General features: G+C 34.6%; 1 protein-coding gene across 2 annotated transcripts in view; it reads right to left on the bottom strand.

The window, feature by feature from the left end:
• Sou (required for meiotic nuclear division 5 protein souji) overlaps positions 1–22912 on the bottom strand; it is a 79037-nt gene that overhangs the window by 6966 nt on the left and 49159 nt on the right. For both annotated transcript variants that reach the window (XM_089087373.1, XM_089087374.1), the window contains exons 6-7: positions 21118–21283; positions 4396–4498 (exon numbers count right to left, since the gene is read on the bottom strand). In XM_089087373.1, coding sequence (XP_088943499.1) covers positions 4396–4498; positions 21118–21283 — 269 coding nt within the window. The remainder of the gene's footprint in view (positions 1–4395; positions 4499–21117; positions 21284–22912) is intronic.

The raw sequence follows: 22912 nt of genomic DNA, 5'->3' as shown, positions 1-22912 counted from the left end.
GATATTCTAGTATTATTGGTTCGTGGCGATCACCCCTGGGGAAAACAAACAGAAAAAAAACAACAAACAAATAGACACGCATCCGTGATCCTTTTTCTTGGATTTCTCGGGTTTTTGGATACGTTGAATTTAATGGTGTGATTTTCATTAAGATTGCTTTACTTTTAAGGGGTGTTTCTCCCCTTTTTCAAAAATCAGCCTAAATTTTCTCAGGCTAATAGCTTTTGATGGGTTACACTAAACTTAATGAATCTTATATAATTGGTATATCAGCAAAATAAGCCAAATCTTTTGGTATATCTGTTAACATCAAAATTCCGTTTTTTACAGATTCGGTTACTATTGAGCCGGGTCGCTCCTTACTTATAGTTCGTTACCATAAATTGTTTGACTAAGTTCTAACTGTTTGAAAACAGCTTGCGCTAAATGGCTTTTTGTGTTCCACCAATGAGATACCCAGTCACCGGTGGCTTTTTTTTAATATATAAAATTTTTATAGAAATTGTCAGGCCTTTATCAAATATTGACGATGAGCATCGGTAGACGTTTCAAAACATTAATTTACATCTATGAACATACATTTGTACATAACCAAAAACTAAGGACTGTTTTTGTAAAAACTTAATGATATCAATTAAAGCAACTTTGTCCATGGGGGAGGGGGGTTACTTTATAGAGTACATAGTTTTCCAATTCTTTCAAGATAAAGACTAATCTACTGAAGACAGTTTTCTCGTTACTTAATTTGAGTTTTCCTTTCCTAAGGAGCTGTTTTCTTAGCCTTCTTTCTTCTTTTTGTTTCGTCTTTTTCTTTAGCTTTATTGAAGTTTTTCTTTTTTTAAATAAAATGGGCTTTCAAGAAATTCCTTCTTTCATAAAAACCAGGGCCCAAAACAGCACACGCAGAAAGCAAATAACATAATTTAAAGAAGGATCGTAGAAATAATCCAAGCTATAGGGTAGGGGGTGGTCTACTAGCCGAAGCCCCCTCTCCACTACGTGTCTATCCATTTCATTCGATACTAACACACTTTTACAGGAATGCCAAAATAATTCCAGAAGTTTCTTCCAGAAATATTTTTGCCTCTTAATTTAAAGACATAAAAGGTAGAAAAATATATAATAATCACAGAATAATGGCATTAATAAAAAGTATAATTTTAAAGAAATATGCATGTGGCTGAACAAAACAAAACAGTGCAAAACAAACAAGGTACGGATGATTATCATGGGAAGCGATGCGCTGCCTAAGTCAAGAGCGATGTCGACACAATATATTATTTATTTATTTTCTTCTTTTTTTTTGGGGGGGGGGGGTCTTAGACCAGGGCACTTCGTATCGAAGGAGTTGTCATAGAAACTTCAAAAAAGAGCTCATTCAATTGGAAATTCAAAGGGCTGGTGCCCTTTTTAATAGTCGAAAGTGATAGGAGGGCAACCAACCCCCTCCCACGCCCATCTTTTCCCCAAACACATCCAATCAAAATTTTGAGATAGCCATTTTGTTCAACGTAGTTAAAAGGGACGGAAGTTATGTCTTTGAGGATGACAACCCCACCACAGCCCTCAGGGCAAGGGTTGTAAGTTATGCCCTGGGGGCATATACGTTTTATATAGAAAGGGTGATCGTATAGACTTCAAAGGGGCTCTTTGGATTGATAGTCAGAATTTCTAGTGCCCTTTTTAACATTCAGAGTGATCGGGAGTGGATTCCCCCCCACCTCATATTTTCCCGAAATGAATCTGATAGAAATTCCATTGGAAATTGAAAGAGTTAGTGCCCTTTTTAATAGTCGAAAGTGAATGAAGGGAAAAAAGTCCCTCCCCCACGCCTATCAATTCCCAAAACACATCTAATCAAAATTTTGAGATAGTCATTTTGTTCAGCGTAGTTGAAAAGTCTGGAGATTATGTCTTTGAGGATTACAACCCTCGGCGCAAGGGTTGGAGGTTATGCCCCAAGGGCATATATAGTATATATATATCTATGTACATATATGTGTATGTATAGTATATATGCATAGTATATATGTATATATAGTAAATATGAAAAGCGTGGTCGTAAAAACTCCGGAAGGGCTCATTTGATTGGAAATCAGATGTTCTAGGGCCTTTTTTTTATGAGTCACAGTAATCGGGGGGAAGCCCCCCCACGTCGTATTTTCCACAAATGCACCCGATAGAAATTTTGAGATAGCCATTTGCTCAAAAATCGTCCAAAGATCATATAATAAGGCCTTTGGGGTGGACAGAATCCCCCAGAGTCTAGTGGTAAGGGTTGTATGTTATGCCTCATTGGCATATAAGGGTTTTACGGAAGGGGTGGTCGTGTGAACTTCAGAAGAGGCTCATTTAATTTGAAATGTATAGTTCTAGTTCCCTTTTAAGACTAGCCCCCCTCCATAACATCTTTTACCCAAAACACATTCAACTGAAATTGTGAAATAGCCATTTTGTTACCAGTAGTCCAAAAATCATGTAACAATGTCTTTAGGGTGGACACAATCCCCCAGAGCCGATGGGCAAGGGTTGTAAGTTATGCGCCGGGGCATATAAGGTTTTTGTGGAACGGTTGGCCGTATAAGGTTTGGATCAGATGGAGCTCATTTGATTGGAGGTCCCAAGTTTTAGTTCCCTTTTCAAGAGTCAAAAATGAATGGAGGACAATCAGCCCCCACCAGGCTATCATACCCCAAAACATGTCGTATCGAAATTTTAAAAGATATATTTTGTTCAGCCTTGTTGAAAGGCCCAGTAATAATGTCTTTGGGGATGTCAACCTCCCCAAAGTCCTCAGGACAATGGCTTTAAGCTATGAAGTTTGTTCATTGTTTAAACATAGTATATGTTACTGAGAAAGGTATGCTTGTTTGGCCTTTACTTTTCAAAAAGACGAAGGGCACTCAGGTGAGCCTTTCAGAGAATGTTGAGGAGAGTTTTGAACTAAATCAAAACAATTTATGTGTATACGGATTGTCAAAAGGGTGTAGCACAGGAAAAACTGAGCATATTAAGTTGGAAAATTCAAGAAATGATAAGGGATATGATCAAAAAGGCTATATTTGCATGCTACCGAAACTTGATGGTCCTCCTTAAGGTGGTCCCATTGAGTCCTATTCTGTTCCAATTATTCACCAGCACCAACATGAATTTTTCTAATATTACCAAATATTACAAAAATTACCAAAAACTACCAAACTACCAAAAATTACCAAAATTTTCTTTGGTAATTTTACCCGTTTTACCTCCCTATATTAAAGTACCAAAGATTTTGGGTATTTGGCAACCAATCTGGCAGCTAAATTTTTGGCTGACATTTTCAACTTATTTATGAACATTGTATTAGTCTAAATACAAAAAATACAATTTAAAATTGGGTTTTGAAAAATTAAAATCTACGTACCAGGCACTTAGGTATCTCATAACCTACCCATCCCAACAAAGACAAGCGTTTAGCTGTCTGAGAAAATAAAAACTTTACTTTAAACGAAAGGATTAATAAAGAAAAAAAACAAAGATAAAGCTACTCCTCCCTCCTGTAGTACACAAAAATCCAACTATCCACCTCTATAATAGATGATCCCGACAATTTATAACTTATTATTATTTGCGTTCCAAAAATCTAAGTAATAAGAGAATTTGGTCAATTTTTGTATTATAAGTGCAGAAAGAATTAGATGTTAAAACTTTATGGTTATAGATGGTATTCCAGTGCCCCACTAGCGGTGAAGAAAAGAAAAGACATCTGTGCTTTCAGTAAAGCGAATTTCCTTGTTGTTCAAAGTGGGGGCTGCAAGTTTCCCAGACACTGTTTTTGGTCATGGCGATTCTAATGGTGTACTTTTTGTTTCGATCCAACACCATTTAAGATGTGTTTCAGGTTATTTTTCAAATTATCCATAAACTTGGTTTCAAAATAACATTTTACTATTAAGAGTAATCAAAATAATAACAACAATTCCTAAATCAGCTACAAATGGCAATACCGTCTCATCACACAGTTTTTTTTAAAAGCGTTTTTAAATTTTTGGTTACTATGGGCCGTGGCTCATTCTTTACTAGGTTGCAGTTACCACGATCAATATAAAATGGTTGAATTTTTAATCCTGAGCCGTTTTAGGGAGAAGGTAATAAAAAATATTACGAAAATTGGCATTTGGAACGTACCGTTAGAATTTAGTTTGTCTAAAGCAGTCTAAACTACAAGAACGTCAACCGAGTAATAAAACTACTAAATTAAATTATTAAATTTTACTTTTTGAAACTTTAATCTATTAAACTTAACTAAAGTGTTACTATTTATTATCAAATTTAAACAATTAATTAAAATTAAATATTAAAAATGGATAATATACTATTAATAATTAATGAAAAAAAATTAAAGGAGTTCAGTACCGGTAATTCATCTTTGGAGGTCCACATCCCTTGGACTTGTCTCTGCATCATCACTTGTTTTATGCTAAGTAGAGCTGGAAGAGTGACACAGCCAGCATTCACACTGAAATTTAACAAAAACGTAAAAACAATCACTTATCAATTAAAATATCCAAATTAAAAATAAATACTTTCAAAATAACTAATTAATTAATTTTAGTTTAATTGATCGATCAAATAATTTTTAAATAAGTTATTAAAAGAGTGATTAAATTACTTATTATTACTTATTTAATTACATCTAAATTCCACAGCTTATATAATAAGTCTTTGAAGCGATTATTTGCAAGGACTATTGACATTGGTATTAAACAAAACCAGCATTTACACTTAAATTCAACAAAAACATAAAGAAAATAATTCACAATTAGTTAAAACATTATAATAATGTGATTAATTAGTTAATTTTACGTAATCAATCAATTAATTTTGATAACTTATTCTCCAAACTTTCTACAAAAATCTTAAAAGCGGGTAATATGTAGGGACTTCAATTTTTTATTTTCATTGGTGAAAAAGTTGTGTTTATTACAAAGTTCAGTTCTTGTTTTATTAAATAAAGAAAAACAATTTTTTTCAGCTAAAAGTAAGGAGCAGTATTAAAACTTAAAACGAACAGAAATTATTACGTATATAAGGGGTGTTGCCTCCTCCTCCACTCCTCGCTCTTTATGCTAAAGCTCGAACTTTGTCCCAATTCTTTTTAAGACCGACTTCTGAAACACATAGGTCGTTTAATTTGAACAACAAGGAGTTTTTTAAAAGTACTAAAAAACTTTAGCGTGAAGAGCGAGATGTTGAGGAGGGGGCATTACCCCCCATATATATATAATAATTTCTGTTCGTTTTAAGTTCTAATGTTGCTCCTTACTTTCAGTTGAAAAGACCTGTTTATTATTTAATTTCTGATCGTTTTTTAAAAAATGGTGGAAAATCCGGCTCCCCCTCCATGGAAAATTCCCTTCCTCCATGGAAAGATCCTCCCACGTATCCCCCGATCCCCACCAGAAAAATTTCCCCTGAAAACGTCTATATGCTTCTGAATAACTATTTCTATATGTAAGCAATGGACAAAGTTCATAACTTGCAGCCCTTCTCCCGGGGACTGTTGGGGTTAAGTCATCCTCAAAGACATAATTATTTAATTTTTCGACTATGCTGAACAAAAAGACTATCTCAAAATTTTGGTCGGGTAACTTTGGGGAAAAATGAGCGTGAGAGGGGAGCTAGCTGCCCTCCAATATTTTGGTCATTTAAAAAGGGCACTAGAACTTTTTATTTCCGATCATGTGAGCTCTCTCCTGATCTTCTACAATCACTGGTTCGAAATGACCACTCCTGAAAAAAAAAATAAAATAAAAAAATAAATATGCATCTGTGAACTGGCAAAAACCACAAAATGTCATATTTTTGTGGAATTAAACCTCTACAATAGGGTTCTCTGGAATGCTGAATCTGATGGAACGATTTTTATCAAGATCACTTGATCTTTTGGAGTTGTTTCTCCCCTTTTTCAGAAATTGGGCAAATTTTCTCTGGCTCGTAACTTTTGATGGCTACGATGGGTACTATTTGAATCTATTTTCGCAATTGGCTAAACTTATAAGACAAAATGTATTTGAAAAGTCTTTCAGGAATGTTAGCCTTTGCAAAGTTGTCATAGAGGAAAAGGATAAGAGTGGATATTGAATAAAAATCCAAGACAGCCGATATGATCGCCCCTTAAAAAAAAAAAAAAAACAGACAAAAAACAAATAAACACGCAACCGTGATCTTTCTTATTAAAAGAAATACAAAAAACGAAATTCCACGTTTTTGTACATATCTTATCTTATCTTATAATCTGTCTTCGTCTACTCCTCTGGTATGTAATGAATTTTCTGTACTTTCTGTCTCTTCCTTTCGGTGGCTTGGTATTACTGTTTCTAATTCTCTAGCTCTCTTTCGTAAACAGATCGTTGCTGATTCAGTAAGAAAAATTCAGTTCAGTTATTCAAAAATTGTAGCAAACCGTGGAAAATATAACAGAAGAGCTCTTGGGCGCTTATTCTTGACTTTTTCTGATCATTCTGTACTTTATTTTTCGGGTGTTCATTCTGTTCTCAAGCTAAAGGATTTAAAAAAGATTAAAGTTACATATTGCAAATTTTGAAAATTTCTTCTTTCTCTGCCGTCATGAACTAGAAATTGGTATCTACTTAAAAATTTCTATGTTACGGATTTAACTCAAAAGCTCTGTGAACTACACACAAAGCTTTCTGCAGATGCATTTTGTAATATTGGCCCTGACCATGGTCTTTTACAGTTTTTTTTTTAGTTTAATTTAATTGCTAGTTTTTGTTGATGTTCTTTTTTTTTTTTTTTTATTATTATGTTTATACTCCACTTGTACTACTTGTTGTCTTGTAGTTGTGGGTAATAAATGATTGATTGATTGATAGGAGCTTGAAACCTCTACAGTAGGGTTCTCTGACACGCTGAATCTGAAGGAATGATTTTCATTAATTTCACTGATTTTTTGGAGGCGTTTCCCCCTTTTTTAAAATTTGGGCAAATTTTCTCAGGCTCGCAACTTTTGATGGGTACCACTGAATTTGATGAATTTTACCTATTTTGAATCATCATCAAAATTTGATTCTCTTGATGTATCTACTGTTATCAAGACTCTGTTTCTTAGAGTTTCGGTTACTATTGAGCCGCATCTCTCCTTACTTATAGTTCGTTACCACGAACTGTTTGATAAGTTCATAGGTTCAAAAGTGTATTGATCCACATCCATAAATAAATAGAAAAATTAAACAAAACTTTCACACTGGAGATATATATACGTTGATAATGATGTTTATATAATTTTTCAAGTGTTATATAATGTTGACCTTTGCAATATAACCTATTTTATTTTGTTAAAAATTGATTCGCCAATTTGATTCAGTTTTCCTTCCTTTTTCAATCCAAAGAATGTATCTGCAAGATAACTGGAGAAGCACATCTAATCATGGTTGCAGGTATTGCTGCAACCTAGTACAGGACAAATGACTTAAAAAAAATGTCTAGCGAGAAAAATTACTATTTGTTGCTGATTCAGGAATGATAATCTACACCTTCTTAATCTGTTTAGTGTCACATATTTTTAGCTTATTTTTCGCTGATTTTCACCCACTTTTCTTTTTTTCGAATTTTGTGCCTACTACTGCCAAGAATTGTGTATATGGTGGTATTTTTGCTTAGAGATTGAACTACCCATTTTCGTTCATCTTTTAAGATATATACGCTGTGTAAGTTTCCACTAAATATAAAACTGAAATAATAAATTAAATAATATTTTAATTAAATTAAATTAATTTCAATTAAATAATAAAATTTCCTTGTCACTGCCCTTGATATTTGTATTATCTGACAATAAATGGCATTAGAGTTTTTTCTCGGAGATTAACTTAGGTTTCCTCTCTAGTCAGTGTCCTCTATTCCTTGGTAACCACCTATAATACTCCAGTGCCACACTAGCGGCGATGAGAATGTACATCAGTGCTTCCCATGAAAAAAAAAGCTATTTCCTTTGTTTTTTCAAGATGGGGGGGGGGGATATAATTCTCCTGTAGAAAATTTTCAACCACGGGAATTCCAATGATGCCGTTTTCATTTCGACCGGACGCCATTTTCGAGGGCTTTCAGTCTCTTCTTCCAAATTTGCACAAATCTATTTTCGCAAATGGCTAAACTTATAAGACAAAATATAGTTGAAAAGTCTTTCAGGACTATTCGCCTTCACAAAGTTGTCACAGAGGAAAAAGGAAAGAGTGGATATTGAATCCAAGAAAGCCAGTGCATCTTGGTTGATAGACAATCAATCAATTGTCAAAAAAATTCGATCTTGGATTATTATTAAGACAATTCAAGGTTGATTCCATTTGAGAGCGCAAGAATGGCCTCCAAAAATGTTCAGATTCGGGCTTCAGGGGTCCTTTGTAGAGTATTGCAAAAAAAGTGACTTAGTTTTCATAATATCAAAGAAGTGATAAAAGCAAAGAAGCAAAAAAATTGTTGCACGAGCATTTTCAAATCAAATTCATCTTCCATCAAAAACTTTGCTTCTTCAGCTGTTGATTTGCTAAGTAGCTAAAGTGATAGGCGAACTTTTATGTTTGGATTTTTTTTCTTTTAATGTTGCCTAGTCACCTTGTTTGCAGGTCTTAAACCCTCGTTTATTTCTTGAAGTTCATGTAATTTCTCAAAATTTTATTCCATTTGATTAAAAAATCCCGATTTAATAACGCCTTCTGTTTGATTTTCAATTAATTTACAATCAGCTCAATTGGTAGCGTCTGAGCAGGAAATCGCTCAAATGAAAGAAAACGTTAGGAAGGATATTCAGCGCAAGGTACAGGAAAAATCAAATGAACGAGGGATTGGTAACTTTTAGACGGAAATTATTGTCCCTGAGATCTATGATGCAATCACTGTGGAGCATACCCCCAAATTTTTGCTTCTGGAAAAATTCCTCAAAGGAATCAAGCATCAGGTTCATTTACTTGAAGAAAAAATTCGTAGTTTAGAAAACAAACTGGACGATTTCGAACAAGAGGGGAAACTGGACTCACTTCTATTTCATGGTGTCAAGCAGCCCGCTACGGTCGACATAAACAGTACTATCCGGAGTGTGATCCGCGAAAAAATGGACCTTGTAAATATTGCCGACTCCGATATCATTAGTGTACATAGACTGAGCCTGAATAACAACCCGGCAAGCAGACCTGACAGAGTAGTGCCAGTTATAGTGAAGCTCCGTAACAAAGAGATTGCAAAGTCTATCTTCAAAGCTAAGGCTAAACTTGCAAAAAGCGGGATCTTTTTGTGCGAAAACCTTACGCGCAAGAAGCGTGATATTTTAAAAGCGGCTATAGATAAATTTGGGAACAAGTGTGTCTGGTCCAACCAAGGTCGAATTTTCGTTCGTGAAACTAGCAATTCTTCACCACAGAGGCTCTGGTCGCTAGAAGAAATCTTCTGATGCGTGCGTCATTTTTTGCATATATTATTAGTTAGCATATCTTCATAAGTTTATTCCTGCTTGTAGTAATTTTAGTTAGATAACATTGGTTTTTCATTTATTTCTTACAGTTTAGCATTAGTTTTCCATTCATAGGTTTTGTCCTCCGTCAACCAGGGACATATAATCATTTGTATATAATGTGAAGTTAAATAATGTTAATCGCTTCGTGTATTAACCCTTCGCAAGTTCGCATTTGAAGTCGCTTGAAAATAATCCATTTTGTATTGATGACGTACTGTTATCTCGCGTGGCAAATGATCCAGCTGAAGTTAATGTTAGGCCGATGAGGCATAGTAGATATGTTGATATTATGAATAGTAATGTAATTAATGTGACAAATATGGATTTATGTATTGGTCAGTGGAACTGTCACATCACGTCGAATTTTTTTGAAGTGTCGAACCTTCTTACTTCATGTTGTGTTAAAATTGATATGTTGGGTATATGCGAATCTTTTCTTACACGGGGTAGCTTTCTCCCACCATATACGTTTCCAGGGTCCCAGCTGGTTTAAAAATCAAGAAATTCTAGCATGCTGGGTGGACTTGGATTTATAATTAAGGATCATATAAGATACAAAGTAAAGAAGGATTTACATTGTTGGATTGAAACTTTTTCTATTGAGATTGAAGTTTCGGAGAAGAAAAATTTGTTAGTTTGTTTAGTATACCGGCCACCTAGTGCTAGTCCGGATGTTTTTCTTTACGATTTTGATAAGTTTATTTCCGATACAGCGGCGACTAAATTGGATCGGGTTTTTATTGGTGATTTTAATTTTAATCTTCTTAATTTAAGTAGTTTTAACATTGAATTTTTTAAATCTTAGGTTGTCGCACAATTTTTTCCGGCAGCAGAAATACTGACACGGATTACTAGTCAGTCGGCTACCCTTATTGATAATATTTATTTATCGTCGAATCTTATACAGAAAAGTTATTGCGACGTGATCATGTGTCCAGGTTCTGACCATCTTCCTTAGGCGTGCGTAATTCGGGACACTGGAAAAAAGGTTTTTAAAATGGAGAAAACGACAGTTAGGTATCTTAAGCCGGAAAATCTTAAACAGTTTCAAGAAGAGATAAGTATAGTTTCTTGGGAGGAAGTTATGAATGAAAAAAAAACGCATCGGTGGCGTCTGACACTTTTTTAAAAATATTGTCACCTATTTATGATAAGTGTTGCCCAGGGAAGGTTGTTCGTAAGAAGAAAAATAACGCAAAGAAACCGTGGGTAGATAATTCACTCTCGGAAAAAATTAGTGAACAGAATGGACTTTATCAGTTGTACCTTAATTGTCCAACCCAAAAAACCCTTGAAGAATTTAGGAAACTTCGGAACAAAATGAACTCCCTCGGAGGGTCATCAATGAAACAGCCTTAAGGCATTTAAGGCTGTCGTCACTTACCTTTTGCCTTGTCTTCTATACTTGGTGAACCTATCTATGGAAAAAGGTCAGTTCCCAGATGCTTTAAAACAAGCAAAAATTATACATTTGCATAAAGGTGGCGACAAAAGAGAAATGTCAAACTGGAGACCTGCCACTGTTATCAAAAATATTTCTCAAAAATATCGATTCTGCCACTGTTCTCAGAAATATTTGAAAAGGTTGTTCATAAGAAACTGTATTCCTACCTTAATTCTCTTGGGTTTTTATGTGACACACAATTTGGATTCCGAAAATCCCATTCTACTAGTCATGCAGTGCACCACCTTCTTGATGTTTTAAACATTGTGTTCGAGAGCGGCTCTACTCCTTTAACTGTTTTTATTGATTTTAAGAAAGCTTTTGATACTACTATTGAAAAAGCTTTTGAAAGCTTTTTCTTTTTTCAACTTTTCTTCGAGCATGTAGGTATACGGCATGTCATCAAAACAGTGGAGACTTACCTGTAAGCTGAAGGCCGACTGTGATATTCTTCTGGAGACGCCTGTTGAGCCGAAGCATTTAATAGATTGGATTTAAAAAAGAAACTGAGTTTCTTTTTTAAACTTTAAATTCAATATAAAAAAATTTCTCTGACGGGGAATCAAACTCGGGTCTTCCGCCTGACAGTCAGGAATAGCGACCACTGTACCACAGAGACACGTTACATTATTTTTATTCTGTGCAATCTATTTTTGACGCAAGGAAATCCCCACAATACTTGATATTTGGTTTTTGGAAAACAGAGACGGAGTGATCGGATTGAGCTGAAATTTTGAGGATAAGCTCCCAGGCCCCAGGAAAGCTTATCCTCTAAATTTCAGACAACGTTAAAGGGGGGCTGTGGTGGGAAAAATTAACATGGGCTCTTATAGGAAAACGAGGTTTTTCGTAAATGTAAATTCGGGGGATAATTTCTTTGGTATGAAAATATCAAAAGGCCCTAACAGGTCAAATTCCGCTTCGAATGAGTCCTCATTCACCCAGATTCGTTGCCAACTGTGGCCTGTAGGCGTGGCTGATAAAAAAAAAAAAGAGAAATGAACTTTAAGTGGCTATATTTGTTTTTTTAGAAAACAGGATTGATCGGATTGAGCTGAAATTTCGAGGATAAGCTCCCGGGCCCTAGGAAAGCTTAACCTCTAAATTTCAGCCCAATCGGATAACGTTAAAGGGGGGCTGTGGTCGGAGGGTCGAAACTTCCGGCCCACTTTTACCCATGAAGATAAAGTCGGAGGGGGTAAAATTTTGCACGTTTCTTAGTTGGAGCTTGGGCTACAAAATGCGATCGCCGCTGTCTCTCTGCGACCGCTAGGACCGGAAATCGCTTAACATTGTGGTGGGTCGCCTCTTTAAAGAGGCACAAGTGTGCCTCCTTGATACGGTTGTTCTGTGTGGGCTAGTAATTTTGTTGTAAATTTTATACTGATACAAATTGTGCAGAATAAAGTACTGCGCCTGCTCAGTGATTTTGAAAATTGTGAACCTACAATGGATCGTTATCGCCATTTTAATATTTTAAATGTTGTGCAGTTGAGGGATTATCGGAGCGGTATTTTTGTGTATCAGTGTTTAAATAAATTAGCACCTAATTATTTTTGTGATGTTTTATCATCGAATTCTGCGTACCATTCTTATAATACAAGGAATTCTGCGGACCTAGTACATGAGAGACGACACACTGCTAGGTCTAGTTTTGTATTTAGGCATGTGAGTGTTTCGGTGTGGAATAGTCTTCCGGAAAGCACTAGGATGGCTGAGAGTGTGTCCTCTTTTAAAAATAGGTTAAATAATTTCTTAATGAATAAGGATGGGTGAGGGGGGGGGGCTGTATTCTGTCTTCTATCTTGTGTAAGTATTGGTTCACAGTTTCCATGAGGTTTATTTCTTATTTATTTATATGATTGCATTTTTTTTTCAATATATATGTAGTAAGTGAGTAAAATATTGATCCCCGTCCAAAACAAATACGTTTAGGTTTTCAAAAGGTAGGTCTGTTTGGTATGATTTTTTGTTAAATATTGATCTCTAATAAACATTAATTTCTCTCTCTCTAAAAAAAAAATCACAAATGTCTAACAAGTTTCATCATATGACAAGGGTCCAAAATAATCACAAAATTATAAAATTCTCTATAAAATAACAAATAATAAATCATTTGTTAATATTTTTATTATAAATTTTAAAAATAAAACAATGGAATTCTTTCAGTTTTATGGGTAGGATTTAGATAAAGTGGTTCAATATTTGGAAAGCGTAATTTAGCTCCAAAAGATGAAAAGATGAAGCATTTAACAAGTAACACAAAGCACCGTCAAAAGTCCTCAAAGAAGTTGTATCCCTAGATGTTCCATGTCCAACAAACTTTTTTCTCTATCGGACCAACAAACTTTTTTCCATCCCATTCAACCTGTTCCCGGACTTCTGTTTCATTTATGATTAATCTCTGGCTCTTAGCTTCAACATATTAATAGTCTAGTTAATAAAACTAGGTTTACCTTTGACCTTCTTAGTCCATACTCTTAAAGTTTCACTGATGGTAAATTAAACTCAAATTTTTCGTGAACAAATAAACTTTCTAATGAAGTTAAGTCCATCTATTAGACAGTGAAAACAGATACAAAATTCTGGATATTTCGACGACATATACAGCAATCATGACCAGCAGATATAATCAAGCATTGAAATTAAAACTAGCATATTTATACAGAGCCAAATAATTACTTCTGATTCATTCACTAAATTTGACTGAGTGAGTTCAATAACTGGGTTTTTCCAAGGTCTTGAGTTGGGTAGATTTTCTTCTTTAATATTGCCTAAATCTAAGTTGAACTTCTAATGAAGGTGGCAAAATCTTCTTCGTCTTCTATTTGCAGAAGAAATATTGTTGAATCTATTTGTTTACCATAGAAAGACGGTGTGGTCTTAGAAAAAATATACCTAATCTATTACGTCGAAAATTTTTCTTGGCACACTCATTAGCCTTAGGAGAGTAAAAACAAAGAGTTAAGGCCCATGCTTTTAGACTTTCCGGATATTGTGTTTTCTCTTCCCCACTCGAACACTTTTTGACCAACTCTTGAGAACCACCATGTAGTTTTCCTTGGAGAAGCTCATCTATCCTTCCATCAATCATATTTTTGTGGCGTAAATCATCCACAACATCTTTCCAACTGATTATTTTTCTTTTCATTCGATGCCTCTTATTGCTCAAGTTTTGTCAAGATATTTAAACAGCTCGCATTTTGACTTGATTTCATCCATTTCGTTTTAGCTTTTCTTGGTGATTCTTTATGATAAAATCAAAATTACACGCAACTATGTCACCTACGCTCTTTCAAAATCCCGTCTTCTGTGGTGCTTAAGTACCTTGGGCTCCCGTACTGTACATCAGTTCGTTCAATACCATTACTCACTATTGATATATTAAAGAAGAGACTGTGAGACAGCCATATGCGACGGTACACCCACTTTGAGTGGTGTACTCCTTAAAGGGATAACAAGTCTAAAACCCGATAATCCTAATAAAAAGTGGATTGCAGTCAGTCGAGATGCACCAAAAAAAAAAGATTTTTTTTTTATATGAGACGAGTGAAAAAAAGAACTAAGTGGCCCCTTTATCGAAGCCAAAACGAAGATTGAAGCCACTTTATTGAAGCCACTTAGATGAGGGTCTATCCTTACTTTTTCCAGCAACAGGGAAAAACAGTCAAAACCAACCAACAATCCACATGATAGTGAAGAGCCATTAGATCATGAGAGCCATTAAGATCAAGATTTAGAGAGCCATTGTCATAGTTGATTTAGTTTAGTAGTATCTCATTTTTTTACCTCTGTTGTTGCTCATTTTTTTTTTTTTTTTTTGAGTGGATGTTGTAAGGATGATGGGTGATATTTCTCACTTGCGATTTTTAGAGAGTAATCCTTTTAGAGTAGGAGATGTTCTTTATGTTGAGATTTTTAATTCAAATGCTGATTTTTCCCCGCAAAGAGATAGTTGTTATGTGGATGTTTTTTTTTCTCTTTTTTTTTTTTGTTCATGTAGTAGTTGTAGAGCTTTATAATAGTGGATTTGCAGCCATCGTAAACAAACCTTCGGGTTTTTGTAGATGGCTGCTGTAAATTTTTTTTGTATTTTTTATTTTAAATAAATTAATTTGATTTGATTAATAGACTCAAATTTTGAAAAAATACATATAACTTTCATACCAAAGGATATTTCATTAAAGAAAACTATGATAGGCTACTATCATATAATCAGATGCATGAAATGATCATGAAATGAAATGATGCATGAAGGATTGAAAGCCGAGAAATGATCAGATGCATGCATGTTAAAAACACGCACAATAAGAATAATTAATTGTAATAGGCTGTGATAAGCAATCAAGGATAGCAACAAAAAAAGGACTGAAACCTACTTATAACCCGAATATATCCAACTATAACTAAAGTTAGTAAAAACGAGCACTATTGAACAAGCTCTTACCATCATATCAACAAGTATATTTAGAAGGCATATTAGCATGCCTCATCCATAGTCTAATCGATTTTATTTATTATTTTTATTAAGAGTGAGCTCATTTCTCGGCTTGTCCGATTTTTCCGTTTTGTTTGAATATTTGCACTATAGGCCTATAAGAGAATTCATGTAAGTTTCGATTCAAACGTTAGTTTGTCCCTATCTTGTTTTTTCTCTCTCATTCTCTCTCTGTCTGTCTCTCTCTCTCTCTCTCTACCTATGTCTGCGTGTCTGTCTCTCTCTTTATCTATCTCATGCCTCATCACAGATATACCACCAGCCATCACTCATCCATCAAAAATATTTTCATTCATCAGTCATGATTCATTGCTCAACCGGTTAAGACCGTATTGCTTGCTATCGCCCACTCTATGAATCACGTAATGAAATGAATGACGATGGATTATTGCTAAATTATCTGCATGCTGTGATATAATGAAAACTTTATACAATCTGATAAAAGACAATCTGAAAATACAAGCCTTTCCCTAAATAAAACTCAACAACGGAAATGATTAGCTGTTATTCCTCCAAAGTGATTTAAGGCTCCAATTATTCGTGATATGATATTAAAGGAATAGTACAGTGGGGGAAAAGGACTTATTTAGGACTGGTGGCTTCTTCTTTTGCCAGTAAGTCAATTTTAGCTATTACTAAGATAAGATGGGCAAGAAAAAAAATAAAAGGAGTCGTCCAGATATTGATTCTAGTGAGGATAGTGCTACAGGCATCCCAAATATGTAAGGAAATCCAGATATTCGGAAGCTAGTGACAAGTCGGGTTTAATTACTAAGCCTATTAGTGGACATAGAAAAGATGATAGACATTGTACGGAAAACTCGAAGCTCAGTCCAATCAATTGAACAGTGATTCATTTTAGTAGAAAATAAAATAAAAGCAATTGAATCAGAGCAATTAGCCTTAAGATTTGAATTCTCCGGGATTAAGTCTTGTATAAATGCTGTAGAAAATGACATTTCTTTGTTGAAAAACGATAATTTTAACCTGCAGTCAGAAGTTAAATATTTTAAAGAAAAGACCATATGTATTTCTGATAGGCTTATGGCTGGGGAATATCAGCCTAACGAAAACAATGTGGTTGTATGGAATGCAGTCTGTGAGGATCAAGATCAAGCCAAACATATGTTTACCGAGATATGCACGGATGGACTAAATTTAACAGTGATACCCCATTTTTCAGTTGTTGTAATAAAAAAGGATAAGAAATTTTTTAAGGTTAATATAAAAAACCGTTGAAACAATATTGAAATCCTTAAAAATGGAAAGAAGCTTAAAGGAAGAAATATAGCTAAACAGGGAAACATTTATGTGAGTGATGATGCCCCATTTTCTATGAGATAGGCAAGAAAAAAACTATATGAAAAAAAATTGTGTCTTAAAACGATGGGTATCATTTCATGGGTATCAAACACAGTTACACAATATCTTCAGTTTGAACGTCCGGGTGGTACGAAAATGAAGTTTACGTGTGATTAATGGATTGAGGAACTAGCACATAAGCCTCCTCCCTCCACAGCTTCCAGAGGTGCTAAAAAATGAGTGTTTTATTGAATGTGTTTAGTTTACTTATTGGTTAATTATCTTGTCTTTTTCGCTTGGTTTAATCAAATACATATGGAAAAGTTGATAGTGATGAATTTGAAATGTTTGGGTTAATGATAATTTTAATTTTTGAGTAAATAATTTAAAATGTTTTTTAATTTGAAATTATTTTGAGTGGGTGTTAGCGGGCTGATGTCTTTTTGAATTGTTTTGCTTTGCGCCATGAAGCTTGCAATAATGTGCTTTTTTAAATTGTATGTCCGCTTTGCCGGAATATATTTTGTTATTTTTTTTGTATTTATCTAGGTCTAGATATATGTTTAGTAGATAATGATTTTTTTCGCCACCCTCTACCGTCACATACATTAATTTTTATTGATGATGGTTAGAGATATCGTTTTTCCTCCTGGGAACAGCAATGTCTTGCAACTTGAAAGTCGAGGGGTTGATTTTTCCAGCCAGTTTTATCAAAGGATAAATAGAAATTTAGACATTAATGCCACTGAGATTTTCACAAATGAACCATCAAGGTATATTTTTAAAGAAGAAGCCCTACCCTTGTATTGTGATAGGGGCCATTTTAGCCTTAACATTTTTCATTTAAATTGTCAGGGATTGAATTCTGCGCATAATTTTTTTTCGGAATTAATAAATACTAATGTCTTTCAGGTGGTCGCTTTAACTGAAACGTGGTTAAATGACAATAACTCGCAATTACTACATATCCCTGGTTATAATTTATATGTAAGGAATCGCGAGTATTACCAACATGGAGGCCTACCAGCTTACATTCAGGCTGATTATAAGGTTTCAATAAGAGAAAATCTTACAATATATAGAGAGAAAGTTTGTGAGTGTTTTGTTCTACATATAAGTAGAGACAATTTGAACTTTTGCATTGTTGTAGTATATAGTCCTCCGCAGAGCCTGCTCCAAGACTTTATAGACCTATTTGAAGAACTATTAATGAAACTTCCGATTAACTCTATGCCAGGTTTTATTATGGGGGATTTTAAAATTGACCTTATTGATCAGTCATCTGCTAGCACTGAATTTATTAATAGAAGGTTATCCAATGGGTTTCATTCTTGTATAAATATCCCTACAAGAATTACAGGAACATCAGCCAAGCTTCTGGATAATATCCTTTCTAATGTAACCTTGAGTCTTCCCGAGGTCCTTATCAACGATGTATCTGACCACTTTGGAGTTTCAGCTAGCTTTAGAACTGTAAAGAAGGTGGTTAAAGGCATAAAATCAAGGATTCAAGTGATCTGTAAAAATGCGATGGTAAAATTAAAAAATTATATAGAAAAGGTGAATTGCTACGATGTTCTAAGCAATCTTCAAGATACAAATTCAAAGTTTGTTTTATTTTATGAAAATTTGGAGATCTTGATAAGTCAAGAAATCATATTGAAACCGTTTAATAGAAAGCACTCAAGTAAAAAACCTTGGATTGGTCTTGTTATTTTGAAGCAAATAAATGTAAGAGATAAATTGTTTAGAGCTCAAATAATTAACCCGAAACAAGAAAATAAGCAATTATATAAAATTTATCGAAATAGGTTGAATACAATTTTAAGAAATGAAAAAAAGAAATATTTTGAGAAAAAGTTTAAGGAGGTCGAATGATGCCCTAAGAAAACCTGGGGACTAATAAAAGAAGTGATTGGATTAAAAATAAATAGTGTACCTGATGAATTAGTTAGTGTAATGGGAAAGACTTTGAATTCTGAAAAGGACATATGCAATGAATTTCACAGTTATTTTTCGAATATTGGTCTGAATTTAGCTATGTCAGTTGTGCCTGATAGTGGTGACTCAACGTCCTAGTCCTTAATGAGGGACCCCATTGATGTGTCTCTTCACCTTAGACTTCTAACAGTTGATGAAATTAAAAAAATTATTTATGGGTTGCGTAGTAATTCATCTGGTAGCTATCATATTACTCTAAAAACACTTAAATGTATTTTTCCTGTTATAGCTGAAGTTTTATGTGGGTTAACTAATGAGTGTTTTCGTCAAGGAAAATTCCCAAACTGTTTTAAAGTTGCCCGTATAACCCCAATTCATAAGGGTGGTATTCAAAATGACCCAGGAAACTATAGACCGATATCTGTTTTACCCATTATTTCCCGTGTTTTAGAGAAGTGTTTTAGTATTAGAATGATGAGTTTTTTTGGAGGATCATAAGTTACTGGTAGAGACACAATTTGGGTTCCGTAGAAAAAGGACAACGGAACAGGCGATGATTTATTTGACAACTATTATTAATGATGTATTAGATAAAGGTTTCAAAATAGCTGCTATATTTTTAGATCTGATGAAAGCTTTCGATACTGTGGATCATGAACTTCTACTTAAGAAGTGTGAGGTGTATGGTTTGAGGGGTAAATCATTAGATTTTTTAAGAAGTTTTTTAAGTAATCGTTATCAGTATGTCCAACTAAATGATACTTCTTCCGAAAAAAAGCGCATTGAAATAGGTGTTCCGCAAGGATCAGTTCTCGGTCCTATATTATTCTTGATATTTATTAATGATTTACCAAATTTTCTAAATAATTTTTGCTATAGAATAAATGAACTAACGGTAAACCCGACTATTGAAACAGTTTCACTTTTTGCTGATGACACAACAGCCATTAGCACAGCTAAGACAGCGGAGCTGCTGAAGATTTCCATGAAGGAATCAGTTCATAGAATTACAGCATGGCTGAGGGTAAATAAATTAAGGATTAACATGGGTAAGTCTAACTTTATTATTTTCTCGCCATCATCTAACTTTTACCCATGGATCAAGGAATTAAATATGCCTAATGGCGTTATAAAACGGACTGCGTCTTTTAAATACCTTGGGATTGTAATAGATGAAACTCTATCTTTTAAGGAACATTTTACTTTAACAAGCAAAATTCTGGCAAGAAATCTTGGTATAATGAAGAAACTCCAACATTTTTTCCCAAGTCTGTCCTTAGCCATTTTTATTTTTCTTTAATACACCCGTATATACTTTATTGTTCGAGTATTTGGCTCTCTACTTTTTCTTCTACCCTAAAACCAATAAGAGTTCTACAAAATCATGTAGTAAGAATCTTAGCCGGTATATCTCCACGTATGTCTGTTAGAGAAATTTACCCAACTTTAAAAATTTTGCCGGCTGCAGGCCTTCGTGAGTTCTATATATTGTGGTTTATTTTTGGACTGCAGCAGGATGTTCAGTCTCGTTGTTTTGGTGATTTATTGTCCATTTGGTCTACTGTTCATTCTCATGATACAAGGGGTAGCGCGGATTTCTGTGTACCTAGAGGTATATCTTCCCGTTCATGTTTTTCTGTTTTTTATAGAGATACGTGGAAATAGAATAGTTTGAATAGTGATATTAAGACTATTGGTGACCCCAATATCTTTAGAAAAATCATTAAGGAACTGCTTTTTGCTGAATATGAGTTTTGACTGATTAATTGATTTATTTATTGTGGGGGTTTTGTTGATATGATGTTCCCAGAGGAAGTATAATACATTATATTATTTTGTATTTATTGTTTAGTGTGATGGTATTAGTGGTATCGGTGGCCAAGTGTTCTTTGTTTTATTGATTTTGTTTACTTTACCTCCCACACGGACAAGCTTTGCTTTTTAGGGGAGGCAGCAATAATTTTTTGTTGATATGTTTTTTTTTTTCAATAAATACTTCTTCTTCTTCTTCACAGAGAACAGCCACGGCCAGATACAGAATTAATGTTTCAGGGGGAAGGATATCAACACAACTTCATCCCCCCATCGGTATTTTTCAGTCCTCTAATTCTTATGATTAGAGTAACTTTCGATCTTCCTGGGTAGGGGCACACATACCCCAAAAGCCGCCCCCTGGATCCACCCCCTGAAAACAATAAAGGGTGGACAAAGTCGTGATTAATGGCACAAGTCTCGAGCCAAAGTAACATACAGAGCTTCAGCCCAAATTACTCAATTAAAAAACCGTTAGCCTAAATGAACTTTGCTACTTAACTGTTTTCTGCTACTTTTATAGATGGCACTGATTTTACCAGCATGTTTATCCTAGTTAAGAGGCCCATGGAAATTACATTTTCTGAAGAAAAAAACTTACAAGAAAAAACTTACCAAACAGCTAATGGACTGTCAATACTTAGTCCAAGAAGTGTACAAGCATCTCGCATAAAAGTCTCAGAGACATCAGCCCAAAGAAACGGGTCCAGAAGATGACGATATGGGGACTGATCCATTCCATGTGAAACGTACAACAATGTCGCCATCAATGACTGGAATTCTAGAACGAAATGAAACGCTTAGTTGAGTTTATTAACATACCGGTTTACCAAGTCAAACGCTAATGGATGAAAGGATGTTATACGAATTAAGGGTTGGATAGACGTGACGTTTTTCAAATTAAGAAACAGGGAGATTTATACAGTGCTTGTCCCATTTATACAGTTTTCAAACTAGGAATATTTTCTAGGTTAACACTCATCTCAAGCGCTTTTAACGCTGACTATTTCAAGTTTGAGAGCTAAACTCCATATATACGAGGCACTAGGTAACGGAGCTTCACTCGATGAAAATTTAACCATCTATCAGTGCCATCTATAACTTAACTAGGATAAACATGTTGACAAACTCAGTGCCATCTATAAAAGTAGCAGAAAACACAGTTCGCTGGCATTTCTTTTCATTTTTATCTCGACACATCATTCCACACTATCGAAAATAAAATTCAATTGTAATGTACTTTGAGATATTTAGCACAGACATTCATCTTCATCGGAATTTATTATAACTATTCCAAGTAGGCCTATTTGTGACGTGATTCATATAACAATTTTTGAAAAATTTTACAATGGAAAAACAATTCAAAAAAAAATCGAATACTGTAAGAGTCGGGCCTGTCCCCCCCGGGATTAGAAGCCCGATTAGTCATTCATTGCACTAAGCAGGCTTGTTAACACTAGTAATGGAAACAGAATGAATAGACATGCACACAAATGTGATGTCATTCATATGACGAATGTGTTTTTTTTCCAAAATTAAGCCTTTAAACGATTTTAGGCCATGTCTAAAATCCTGATGCCCCCTCCCTCCATTAGTGATATTTAAATCTTGTTTCCAAAAATTTTCTAAAAAGCCTGAAGGAAGGTTAAAAGCCATTAACTCGGTATATTTTTTCTGGTCATTCGATTGGAATTATTAATACTAATGAAAAACACTGTATGAATACAACACCTTTTATACAATGTATGACGTCGGTGAAATACTATCATGTATCTTTTTTGCTCTTTAAATATATATGAATGAGACGTCATTCACATAATCTTTTTTTAAGGCTCTAAATTCGTGATACCCTAAGTAGACCAGGTGGACCTTCAGGGGTCCACGGGAGACTCGACAAGGCTCTTGGCATGACAAAATAATAGGAGTTCCCGGTTCGTAGAGGGGGGTTCGCGGAAATTTAGTGGAGAATCAAAATTTTGGCTTGACTTCACCTATCAGAGTAGGCAGATGACATTTTAAGAAGCTCAATGTCTTTTATTCGTAATACTCGTAGAAACTGTAACCGTAACTCCCTCTGTGATACACTGAAAACACCTAGTAGCGAACAATTTGATTGATAGATTGCATAAATCGCTTCAAATTGTGATTAATGCAGTCAAAAAAATACGAAACAATGCATTGAATATGCATTTCTTTACACATGGTAAGACGACAATGATGAAGACTTCTAACGATTGCTCTTACATACTGAAGTACGTTGGTTGTCGAAAAATGAACGTTAAAAAATTGTTTACTTAATTTTTGAATTAGTTTTAGAGTTTCTGGAAAATAAAGATGCAGATTTAAAAGAAAGCCAGTTGAAACTAAAATCAAACATCGCGTATTTGACAGATTTGACAGATATTAGTCA

Source organism: Artemia sp. Qi Xiang Cuo, chromosome 4 (assembly GCF_049724085.1).
Source record: "Artemia sp. Qi Xiang Cuo chromosome 4, ASM4972408v1, whole genome shotgun sequence".
Lineage (NCBI taxonomy): Eukaryota > Metazoa > Arthropoda > Branchiopoda > Anostraca > Artemiidae > Artemia > Artemia sp. Qi Xiang Cuo.
The sequence above is the reverse complement of the archived record's forward strand: the minus strand, read 5'-3'. Positions and strand labels throughout refer to the sequence as shown.